Genomic DNA, 13,453 nt, shown 5'->3' on the forward strand with positions numbered 1-13,453 from the left:
ACAGAATTAGAATATTACCATTTTGCAACCTGTAATAAAATAGTGACTGAAGGTAGTTATCAAAGGCTGCTAAAACTCTGGGTGTAAGGCTGATGGAGAATTTTACAATGAACAATAGATCAGCTAAAAATACCTTTATGAACTAATTGATCTTAACATCACAAAAAGAGACACGCAGACATGAGGTGCCTTCTGATAAATGTATACACCACTTATGAAATATTCTTGCCAATAAAAATAAATCCTGTATCTATGTAAGCTTCTAGATCTAAGTACCAGGAAATAAAAAGGGATACATATATTAAGAGATATATTAAATACTACTACAGGGATGTAAATAACAAAATCCAGGTTATTGAAAATTCTACAGGACAAATAACGAGGTTTAATGAATGGCAAAGGAAAATAAAAGAGAGGTGGGAACTATGACAGATTAAAGAAAACTTAAGACACATACTAATCAAATACAGTACCTGAACCTTACTTAGATTCTGATTCAGACAAACCAACTGTATAAAGAGAATGAGTCAACCAAGGAAAACTGACTGGCTATAATAGTATGATATTAAGCAAGGCTGTGTGAAATTTTTTATGCATAATAATGAAGTTGAGACTATATATTTTAAAGAGAGTCCCTGACTTTTGGAATTAGTTGACCTTTGAACAACACAGAGGGGTGGGATGCTAACCCCTGCCCTCAGCCACACAGTTGAAAATCTTCATAAAACCTTTTGACTCTCCAAAAACTTAACTACTAATAGCTTATTACTGACTAGAAGCCTTACTGATAACATAAACACATATTTTCTATGTTATATGTATTATACACTCTATTCTTACAAGAAAGTACATAGAGAAAAGACAATGTTTTTCTAATTGTTGCATATCTCCAAAGTTATTTCAATATATTTATTGAAAAAAATCTGAGTATAAGTGACCCATGCACTTCAAGCCTGTGTCGTTCAAAGGTTAGCTAGTACATGTAAAGTTATTTGACAATGAGGTAACGTCATGCCTGAGATATTCTTTAAAATAGATACAAGAGGTTGTATAAGTGAAACAGATTGGTCATATGTTGACTACTGAAGCTGGGTCGTGGGTACCTGAGGTCACTATTCTATTCTTTCTACTTTGGCACATGTGTACATTTTCCATAATAAGAAGGTGGGGGAAAAGTATTATATTTCTCAGCAGGAATACAGAAAAAGAAACACTAATCAGAAGGGATATAGCAATTTCAATTACAACTAACTAGAGACAATACTGTTGATAAACACATTTGATAATATAGTATCTTCTTGATATAATAAGCATAAAATTAATTATAAAAAAACTGACACAGGGATAAAGGATTGATCATTATGACCAATCACAGCATTTATTTTTATTATCCAAAGGTAGAAACAGAATCAAGTTCTACACAAGTCTTGCATTCATGAATTTAACAATCAGATTTGCCTTTCATTATAAACTCTAGAGGTCCACTGTCATACCTGCTAAATAGTAATTTTGCCAAGACATAACTTCAACCATGAGAAATAAATGACTAGTGCACAGAGAAGAGTTAGGTGACAATGAGTACACCCAGACTACCTGCAACCATATCTCAAAACAGTCTATTGTTCTCTGTTCCTTGACTCATCAGTGATTAAAAAATGTTTTCTTGGTAAAAGAAGCCAACTGCTAATGACAGTAATGGAAATAAAGAAAAGATAAAGACGGCTCAGGAAGTGATGACTATTTGAAAAAAATTAGAAGTCAAATTAGATTTTAATTAAAGTGAAATGCTGAACATGGCACTAACTTAAATCAATGGTGTTAACAAATCCACTATATGCTGTATAAAAAAAACAATTTATGAAACTGTTTTTGGGATTGTTCTAATTAGTGCAAAACTTGCATTTTTGAAGGAAATTATAAGCTATGGTAGTCTTTCAAAACCATGGATTTATGAAGGTCTCAAGAGGTATCCAGAGAACAAAATTCTAATCACTGTATTTATGTTGAGTATCTTTCAATTACAGAGTGAGAATTTTCTACAGTTCTTTTTCCAGTTTTATAATGGATACAATATGGGAAGAGATACAACATATAAAGAAATAATTTTAAACTAAAAGGATGGAGAGCAGACAGGAATAAATGAGAACTTTTAAAACATTACTCATAATAGCAAATTATGTTCTTGGTCTACTATACACCCCTTCCTTTGGGGAAGCAATCCTCCCCTCCCAATCCATGTGATTTGAGTCAGACTAACCCTTCCACTCTCGGTCTACACCCAGGACTCAGGCCTGGCCTATCAGAATGCTCCATTCTACCTGGCTAAAGAACTGGTTCTAGGATAGGTATATATGAGCCATGATGGAACAGAGTTCTCCCCAAACCTTTCTTTTGGAATGTTCAGAAAAGACACTCTTTTTGGATCATTATGAGATCTAAAGACACATGAACTGGACCTCCTTTTGGTCACCTTCCCCAGTGCTAGGTCAGAGAACAAGAGTAATGCATGAGTGAAGCAGAGGTTTGAGATGTGAAACAAAAGCAAGAACCAGAGCACATTCCAGTGCCATCATTAAGAGTCATGGATCTACAGATCCTCAAAGCTATTTCTACTCTGGGAATTTTGATTTATGTGAACTAATAAAGTCCCTCTTTTCTTAAGCTAGTTTAATTTGACATTCTATCACTTAAAACTGAGAGGATTCCCAATATACTTTAACTGTATAGAGAAAAATAACTTATTACTTAGCAAACTCAATAATTATTCTGGCACACTCTGCCATAAAAGACACACTTTAGATAACAATGATTTTTTACCTTCAGAACAGTGATAAAGAGTAATAAAATAATTACATTAGTAGTAATGTTAATCATTAGTAATAAAGACACTTTCTGAATTATAGCTAGAATGCATCATGAAATATACAACACACATCCCTGAATAAATGTGATCTGGGTACTCACACTCATCCAGCCCCAGCTGATAGGCCAGGTTCTGTAGGCCTCGTACCTTCTCCATCAAATTAGCCGTGGTGAGACTCCCCAGTTCTGAAACAGAATCATTTGTATACTAGGTTTTTCCACTGTTCTCTAGTAACAATTTATTCTGGTTGGGAGTCCTTGTTATAAAAGTTTTGAAGCTTAATTCTATCAAATAACTAAAAATTGAGCCTATTATCTCTTCTCATTCAATCTTTCACACACACACACAACCGGTGAATTTTTCCTACTACTGCAAAATGCCTCAGATGAGCTTACCCACTTAATGAGGAGAATGTTAGCATAAATACAATAGCAAATTATGGGTTCTATCCTAAGGATCTTTTTATAACATTCTGCCTATCATACAAAATGAATGCACCATTAAAATATGAAACCTTGTGATTTGACAGAATCAAGAAAGCTTCACAGACACCTCTTACACTGTCTCCACTATCATTTATAAGTCCTCATATTACAAACCACAAAATAGTAACAAAACCCTTACTCTTCCCCATTTTCCTAAGTTTAGAAAACAAATACTAAATATTAACCCAAATTTTCCCTTCAAATCAAACTCCTATAAAAAATGTTTAAGTTTCCCAGATGAAAAGACAGTACACTTAAAGTAAAAACTCACTTTCTCAGATTTTCATTTAAATAACACCCAATTTCTCTGAGGTTTAAGATACAGGTCAATTTGCATAGAATATGATGCTATGATTCTGTATTAAAAGTTTCCTTAGAAAATACATACTGATGGAATATTATATAAATTCCTGTTTGGAACATTAGAACAATAAACCTGAGATGCCCTTGAGACTTAATTTTTCCATGGTTGGAGGAGGGGATCTACATTTAAGCATTTCATGCAAAACAATGAATTACTTCTGAGATCAAATAAAGGTGTTTTCTTCCACATATCACACCACACTCATTATCTATACCTGACATAAGCAGACTTTCTTGATCTGTTCAGCTGCTTAAATAGCTCAAGAATTCCGGATTTTTACCTTAACTTCAGTCTATTATTTCATAATCATTATGAATCTTAACACTGGCAAGATGATAAAAAATTAAATAAAGTAGAGCAAAAGCTAGGAAAATCAATGTTTTTTAATTTAAATTTCCACTTTGTGGTTGAGTTCCAAGTCATTTATCAACCAACAATAATCACTACCTACAGTATTCTTTATGGGAAAAATTGATGGTATACAAAGAATTAAAAGACAGGTCTTAATCCAGCAAGGGGCTGTCAATTAATAGTCCTGACAACAATATATGACAGTAAATCCTACAAAAGGCACTTTAATTATAGCAGTAAGGGACTGGACTTACAAGATCAAAGTTTAAATTTTAACTCTTTCTAATAAATCTTGGTTAAGTTAACCTCTGAACCTTAGATATCATCATACCTAACTCACAGAAGCTATGCAAGAATTAAATGAGAAATTTGCATGAGAGCTTTTTGTTAATTGTAAGCATTATACAAAATAAAGTTAATATTAAAGGAATTTAGTAGCAGAAAAAATTATTATAATGGGGTCTTGAAGAGATTTCTACATATGGAAAAGTAGAGAAAGGCATTCAGACATGAAGAACTATGAATAAGGATGGTTAAGTAACTGTATGAGTGAAGTTGAGAATAATTGTGAGGGGACAGTGGGAGAAAAACTAGCATGGTGGAAAAAAAAATTGGAAAATTGGCAGAGGAACATAAACATCAGGTTAAAAGTTACAGGTGACAAGCATTGCTTACCTTTCAACATGTCAATATCATCACGTTCTATTTCAGCCATCCATTTGGGTGGAGAGCTAGTAATAGGCTGTTTGAAAATAAGAACATATCCATTCAGATACATACAAGTGTGAAGAGACTCTTCTCTTCCTTCTTATCAGAAAAGTAGCCTGTGACACAGCCTTCAGGGTGTTTGAAAAATACTGGCAAACTTTAATTTCAAAAACCCATATTTCCCCAGGTTCAGATAGGGCCTATAAATAGTCACCTTACAAAATAATACTGCCTATCTTTAAAGTTGATCTCAGAGAAATAATCTTGGAAGAATTAGATCTGACTACTGTTACTATTTCACACATAATGGGTTAGTACAGCAATGAAAGAAATTACTTGAAATTCAGTTCTGGTGAAAGTCTCTAACTGAACTGTTTCAACCACTTATCACTAACACTCTCTGGCACAGAAGATTTAAAGGAGAATCAAGAATGGAAAATAGAAAGAAAGAAAATCCTCAATTTGTAGGAAGACTACAATAATAATCACTTGAAATTTCATTTTATTGTAGATGTTTTATAAAACTTTAGAATTTTAAGTTATCTTCTCATTTCTAGAAGTGAACTTACAAAATATGAAAGAGAACTCAGTCTTAGAACAACTTTGGGCAAAAGTTTTCAATCCTAGCTACACAAGAGAGTCACCTATATAACAAAAAAGTACAGTGACGGGGCCCACACCTGCTGTATGACTTAGAACAGCAGGGGCTCGGGGGACGGTCCAGTGGAGAGAACAGAGCAAGGGACGTTACACATGTATTCTTTAAAAACTCCACAATAGCACACCGATGATGCTGTTATGCAGGTAGGTGTATGGGTAAGAACCATTATTTCAGCTTTGAGGCGCTTTCTTTTTCTTAAAAAAAAAAATTAATATTTACTTGGTACCATGACAAAGAAAACACATTTCATATATCATGTAATTTAATTTCCAAATCAACCCAATAAAGCAGGTACTTTCATTCTCATTTTATAAATGAAAAAAACCGATGTAGAGGAACATTATAAATCACTTGCTCAATGGAGAAAAGATGGCAGTGTGAGTAGGGTGGCAAAAATACAGCAAATACAACTATTCCTAAAAGAGTGACCAGAAGACACAGTACAACAGCCAGGCTACATCTGCGAGAACCCAACATCTCAAGGAAAAAGCTAAGATACAAAGCCAGGACCCAGTGGGACCAGAGCACTGCCCCCACCACAGCTGACTGGCAGGAGAAAAAGAATCAGAGCGGAGAGGGAGTGGAAGCACAGGACTGCTAAATAACCAGCCCTAGTAATCTGCCCTGGGAGCACAGACACACATTGCATGGTGCTCTGCATATTAGAGCAGAAAAGCAAAATCCCAGACTAAGACTGTAAACAGGTTCCACATCCAGCTACCATGGGACATAAGAAAAGCAGGAGCTTTAAAAGTCTTAAAGGAACAAGGGTTTAACAGGTGGACAAAATTGTCCTGGCACACTCAGCCCAGCAGGTTGGGGACTTTAAGTAACTTCAGGGGCCCTATTCCCCTGGTTGGCAATGCAGCTCCAAGGCCCCTAACTGTGATAAGCAGCCTGCTGTTCATTCCTCCCCACCAGCACCCGTGAGCAAACCAGCTGTCCCAACCATTGCTGCAGACCAGCTGGACAGCAGCCCCGCCTACAACAACCACACAGCTTAACACAAAGGCTTCTCCCTGCATGGGGCTAACCAGCCCAGACTGGGAGGCTGCTCCCTGCATGCGGTTGACTGGAACAGACAGCAGAGAGAGTCGTGGAGACCGGGAGGCACGAAGGGGCTTTGTTCTAGCAGCAGAACACACACTGCTCTCCTGCGACCCCCGCCAGCGCCCTAGGCCATCCCAAAGGCAGTTCCACACATGAAAGCATAGGGGATTAACCCAGAGACCGCTCCCTGCAAACAGTTGACTGGCACAGACAGAAGAGACAGGTGCGGAGGCGAGGAGGCATGAAGGAGTTTTGTTCTCACGGCAGAACACGAACCCCACACTTGCAAACCCTGCCAGTGCCCTAAGCCAACCCGAGGACCACCCTGCCCATGGCAGCTCAGAGGATCAACACAGAGGCTGCTCTCTGCATGTGGTTGATGAGCAGAGACAGCAGACAGGCGCAGAGACCAGGAGGCACAAAGGCGCTCTGTTTTCATGGAAGAACATGCAATGTTGGCATGCAAACCCGGCCAGGGTCCTAGGCCATCCCTAGGGCCACTACACCCATGGTAGCTTAGGAGATTAACCCAGAGGCAGCTCCCTGCACACAGTTGACCACAACAGACAGAGGAGATGGGTGCAGAGACTGGGGGGCAAAAAGGGACGTTATCCTTGTGGTAGACACATGCACTGCTGGCCAGTGAACGGGCCAGTGCCATAGGCCATCCTGAGGGCTGTCCCACCCACGGCAGCCTAGTGAATTAACCCACAGGTTTATCCCTGTGTGTGGTAAACCGGCACAGACAGCACAAACAGGCAAAGCGACCGGCAAGCAGAAAGGGAATTTGTTCTCCCAGCTGACACACATGCCACTCACCAGAGAACACTCCCATTGCCATGACAAGGCAGAAGAACCTTGTTCAATCCAAAATCCCTCAAACACCAGAGAGAGAGCTTGGAGAGACTGAAATCACCAATCTTCCTGAAAAAGAATTCAAAATAAAAGTCCTAAGCATTGCTGATGGAGCTACAGAGAAATATGCAAGAGCTAAGGGATGAATTCCAGAGGGAGATAAATGAAATTAAACAATGGAAGGATTTAAGAGCAGACTAGATGAGGTGGAAGAGACTGTTACTGGAATAGAAATCAGAGAACAGGAATACAGAGAAGCTGAGGCAGAGACAGATAAATGGACCTCTAGGAACGAAAGACTATTAAGAGAACTGTGTGACCAATCCAAATGGAACAATATTCGCATTATAGGGGTACCAGAAGAAAAAGAAAGAGAAAACCGGATAGGGAGAGAGGGGCGGAAGATGGCGGCGTGAGTAGAGCAGCGGAAATCTCCTCCCAAAACAACATACATCTATGAAAATATAACAAAGACAACCCTTCCTAGAATAAAGACCAGAGGACACAGGACAATATCCAGACCACATCAGCACCTGAGAGAACCCAGCGCATCGGGAAGGGGGTAAGATACAAGCCCCGGCCGGGCGGGAGCCGAACGCCCCACCCCCCAGCTCCCGGCGGGAGAAGAATAGGCAGAGCGGGAGGGAGACGGAGCCCAGGACTGCCGAACACCCAGCCCAGCCATCCGGGCCAGAGTGCAGGGCCCTCGATACTGGGAAAACAGGGCAGCAAGAACAGTGAGCGGGCACTGGAGGCCGGGAGTTGGAGGACATAAGAAAAGTGCGCGACCATTTTTTTTTTTGCTTTTTTGCTGTTTTATTTTGGCGAGCGCTTTTTGGAAGTCTTAAAGGGATAGGGACCCCAATACTAGGGAAACAGGGCAGAAAGACCGGTGAGCAGAGGCCTGAGACTGGCACTGGAGAATAAAGAAAAACGAACGACCACCTTTTTTTTTTTAATTTAAAATATTTTTCTTTTTCTTTTTTTTTTTCATGGTCGTTGTTTTGTTTTGTATTGGCGGGTGCTTTTTGGAAGTCTTAAAGGGGCAGGGCGGGTCACTTAATCCAGAGGTAGGGAATCCGGGGATCTCTGGGCACCCTAACCCCTGGGCTGCAGGGAGCAGGGAGGCCCCTTACGGAGATAAATAGCCTCCCAGCCGCTCCTGCTCCAACGCGACTCCACCATTTTGGAGTAGCTGCCCGAGCCACGCCACGCCCACAGCAACAGCGGAGATTAACTCCATAGCAACCGGGCAGGAAGCAGAAACCCTGTCTGCGCGCAGCTGCGCAGCACAAGTCACTAGAGGTCGCTGTTCTCCCAGGAGAGGAGGGCCACAAACCAACAAGAAAGGAAGTCCTTCCAGCCGTCACTCGTCCCAGTTCTGCAGACTATTCCTATCACCATGAAAAGGCAAAGCTACAGGCAGACAAAGATCACAGAGACAACACCAGAGAAGGAGACAGACCTAACCAGTCTCCCTGAAAAAGAATTCAAAATAAGAATCATAAACATGCTGAAAGAGATGCAGAGAAATACGCAAGAGAAATGGGATGAAGTCCGGAAGGAGATCACAGATGCCAGAAAGGAGATCGCAGAAATGAAACAAACTCTGGAAGGGTTTATAAGCAGAATGGATAGAATGCAAGAGGTCATTGATGGAATTGAAATCAGAGAACAGGAACGCATAGAAGCTGACATAGAGAGAGACAAAAGGATCTCCAGGAATGAAACAATATTGAGAACTGTGTGACCAATCCAAAAGGAACAATATCAGTATATAGGGGTCCCAGAACAAGAAGAGAGAGGAAAAGAGATGGAAAGTATCTTAGAAGAAATAATTGCTGAAAACTTCCCCACACTGGGGGAGGAAGTAATCGAACAGACCACGGAAATACACAGAACCCCCAACAGAAAGGATCCAAGAAGGGCAACACCAAGACACATAATAATTAAAATGGTAAAGATCAAGGACAAGGAAAGAGTTTTAAAGGCAGCTAGAGAGAAAAAGGTCACCTATAAAGGGAAACCCATCAGGCTAACATCAGATTTCTCAACAGAAACCCTAAAGGCCAGAAGAGAATGGCATAATATATTTAATACAATGAAACAGAAGGGCATTGAAACAAGGATACTGTATCCAGCACGACTATCATTCAAATATGACGGTGGGATTAAACAATTCCCAGACAAACAAAAGCTGAGGGAATTTGCTTTCCACAAACCACCTCTACAGAACATCTTACAGGGACTGCTCTAGATGGGAGCACTCCTAGAAACAGCACAGCACAAAACACCCAACATATGAAGAATTGAGGAGGAGGAACAAGAAGGGAGAGAAGAAAAGAATCTCCAGACAGTGTATATAACAGCTCAATAAGTGAGCTAAGTTAGGCAGTAAGATACTAAAGAGGCTAACCTTGAAACTTTGGTAACCACGAATTTAAAGCCTGCAATGGCAATAAGTACATATCTTTCAATAGTCACCCTAAATGTTAATGGGTTGAACGCACCAATGAAAAGACACAGAGTAACAGAATGGATAAAAAAGCAAGACCCATCTATATGCTGCTTACAAGAAACTCACCTCAAACCCAAAGACATGTACAGACTAAAAGTCAAGGGATGGAAAAACATATTTCAAGCAAACAACAGTGAGAAGAAAGCAGGGGTTGCAGTACTAATATCAGACAAAATAGACTTCAAAACAAAGAAAGTAACAAGAGATAAAGAAGGACACTACATAATGATAAAGGGCTCAGTCAAACAAGAGGATATAACCATTCTAAATATATATGCACCCAACACAGGAGCACCAGCATATGTGAAACAAATACTAACAGAACTAAAGGGGGATATAGACTGCAATGCATTCATTCTAGGAGACTTCAACACACCACTCACCCCAAAGGATAGATCCACCGGGCAGAAAATAAGTAAGGACACGGAAGCACCGAACAACACAGTAGAGCAGACGGACCTAATAGACATCTATAGAACTCTACATCCAAAAGCAGCGGGATATACATTCTTCTCAAGTGCACATGGAACATTCTCCAGAATAGACCACATACTAGGCCACAAAAAGAGCCTCAGAAAATTCCAAAAGATTGAAATCCTACCAACCAACTTTTCAGACCACAAAGGCATAAAACTAGAAATAAACTGTACAAAGAAAGCAAAGAGGCTCACAAACACATGGAGGCTTAACAACACGCTCCTAAATAATCAATGGATCAATGACCAAATCAAAATGGAGATCCAGCAATATATGGAAACAAATGACAACAACAACACTAAGCCCCAGCTTCTGTGGGACACAGCAAAAGCAGTCTTAAGAGGAAAGTATATAGCAATCCAAGCATATTTAAAAAAGGAAGAGCAATCCCAAATGAATGGTCTAATGTCACAATTATCGAAATTGGAAAAAGAAGAACAGATGAGGCCTAAGGTCAGCAGAAGGAGGGACATAATAAAGATCAGAGAAGAAATAAATAAAATTGAGAAGAATAAAACAATAGCAAAAATCAATGAAACCAAGAGCTGGTTCTTCGAGAAAATAAACAAAATAGATAAGCCTCTAGCCAGACTTATTAAGAAGAAAAGAGAGTCACCACAAATCAACAGTATCAGAAACGAGAAAGGAAAAATCACGACGGACCCCACGGAAATGCAAAGAATTATTGGAGAATACTATGAAAACCTATATGCTAACAAGCTGGGAAACCTAGGAGAAATGGACAACTTCCTAGAAAAATACAACCTTCCAAGATTGACCCAGGAAGAAACAGAAAATCTAAACAGACCAATTAGCAGCAACGAAATTGAAGCGGTAATCAAAAAACTACCAAAAAACAAAACCCCCGGGCCAGATGGATTTACCTGGAAATTTTATCAGACATACAGGGAAGACATAATACCCATTCTCCTTAAAGTTTTCCAAGAAATAGAAGAGGAAGGGATACTCCCAAACTCATTCTATGAAGCTAACATCACCCTAATACCAAAACCAGGCAAAGACCCCACCAAAAAAGAAAACTACAGACCAATATCCCTGATGAACGTAGATGCAAAAATACTCAACAAAATATTAGCAAACCGAATTCAAAAATACATCAAGAGGATCATACACCATGACCAAGTGGGATTCATCCCAGGGATGCAAGGATGGTACAACATTCGAAAGTCCATCAACATCATCCACCACATCAACAAAAAGAAAGACAAAAACCACATGATCATCTCCATAGATGCTGAAAAAGCATTTGACAAAGTACAACATCCATTCATGTTAAAAACTCTCAGCAAAATGGGAATAGAGGGCAAGTACCTCAACATAATAAAGGCCATCTATGATAAACCCACAGCCAACATTATATTGAACAGCGAGAAGCTGAAAGCATTTCCTCTGAGATCGGGAACTAGACAGGGATGCCCACTCTCTCCATTATTATTTAACATAGTACTGGAGGTCCTAGCCACGGCAATCAGACAAAATAAAGAAATACAAGGAATCCAGATTGGTAAAGAAGAAGTTAAACTGTCACTATTTGCAGATGACATGATACTGTACATAAAAAACCCTAAAGACTCCACCCCAAAACTACTAGAACTGATATCGGAATACAGCAAAGTTGCAGGATACAAAATCAACACACAGAAATCTGTGGCTTTCCTATATACTAACAACGAACCAACAGAGAGAGAAATCAGGAAAACAACTCCATTCACAATTGCATCAAAAAAAATAAAATACCTAGGAATAAACCTAACCAAAGAAGTGAAAGACTTATACTCTGAAAACTACAAGTCACTCTTAAGAGAAATTAAAGGGGACACTAACAGATGGAAACTCATCCCATGCTCGTGGCTAGGAAGAATTAATATCGTCAAAATGGCCATCCTGCCCAAAGCAATATACAGATTTGATGCAATCCCTATGAAACTACCAGCAACATTCTTCAATGAACTGGAACAAATAATTCAAAAATTCATATGGAACCACCAAAGACCCCGAATAGCCAAAGCAATCCTGAGAAAGAAGAATAAAGTAGGGGGGATCTCACTCCCCAACTTCAAGCTCTACTATAAAGCCATAGTAATCAAGACATTTTGGTACTGGCACAAGAGCAGAGCAACAGACCAATGGAACAGACTAGACAATCCAGACATTAACCCAGACATATATGGTGAATTAATATTTGATAAAGGAGCCATGGACATACAATGGCGAAATGACAGTCTCTTCAACAGGTGGTGCTGGCAAAACTGGACAGCTACATGTAGGAGAATGAAACTGGACCATTGTCTAACCCCATATACAAAAGTAAACTCAAAATGGATCAAAGACCTGAATGTAAGCCATGAAACCATTAAACTCTTGGAAGAAAACATAGGCTAAAACCTCTTAGACATAAACATGAGTGACCTCTTCTTGAACATATCTCCCCAGGCAAGGAAAACAACAGCAAAAATGAGTAAGTGGGACTATATTAAGCTGAAAAGCTTCTGTACAGCAAAAGACACCATCAATAGAACAAAAAGGATCCCTACAGTATGGGAGAATATATTTGAAAATGACACATCCGATAAAGGCTTGACGTCCAGAATATATAAAGAGCTCACACGCCTCAACAAACAAAAAACAAATAACCCAATTAAAAAATGGGCAGAGGAACTGAACAGACAGTTCTCCAAAAAAGAAATACAGATGGCCAACAGACACATGAAAAGATGCTCCACATCGCTAATTATCAGAGAAATGCAAATTAAAACTACAATGAGGTATCACCTCACACCAGTAAGGATGGCTGCCATCCAAAAGACAAACAACAACAAATGTTGGCGAGGCTGTGGAGAAAGGGGAACCATCCTACACTGCTGGTGGGAATGTAACTTAGTTCAAGCATTGTGGAAAGCAGTATGGATGTACATCAAAATGCTCAAAACAGACATACCATTTGACCCAGGAATTCCACTCCTAGGAATTTACCCTAAGAACGCAGCAATCAAGTATGAGAAAGACCAATGTACCCCTATGTTTATCGCAGCACTATTTACAATAGCCAAGAATTGGAAGCAACCTAAATGTCCATCGATAGATGAATGGAAAAAGAAGA

The 13,453-nt window shown here is 39.4% G+C and overlaps 1 protein-coding gene across 10 annotated transcripts in view; it reads right to left on the reverse strand.

Moving 5' to 3' along the window:
- Nucleotides 1–13,453, reverse strand: part of LIN52 (lin-52 DREAM MuvB core complex component) — a 190,182-nt gene that overhangs the window by 149,589 nt on the left and 27,140 nt on the right. For 9 of the 10 annotated variants that reach the window (XR_005030453.2, XM_057488331.1, XM_036913212.2 and 6 more), the window contains exons 4-5: nt 4,739–4,805; nt 2,965–3,048 (exon numbers count right to left, since the gene is read on the reverse strand). Coding sequence is in view for 9 of the 10 variants with exons in the window: in XM_057488331.1 (XP_057344314.1) it covers nt 2,965–3,048; nt 4,739–4,805 (151 nt within the window). In the remaining variant the exon portion in view is untranslated. Of the gene's footprint in view, nt 1–473; nt 510–2,964; nt 3,049–4,738; nt 4,806–13,453 lie in introns of all 10 variants that reach the window. The other variant, XM_036913215.2, reaches the window with a different exon arrangement.

Source organism: Manis pentadactyla, chromosome 11, assembly GCF_030020395.1.
Source record: "Manis pentadactyla isolate mManPen7 chromosome 11, mManPen7.hap1, whole genome shotgun sequence".
Taxonomy (NCBI): Eukaryota; Metazoa; Chordata; class Mammalia; order Pholidota; family Manidae; genus Manis; species Manis pentadactyla.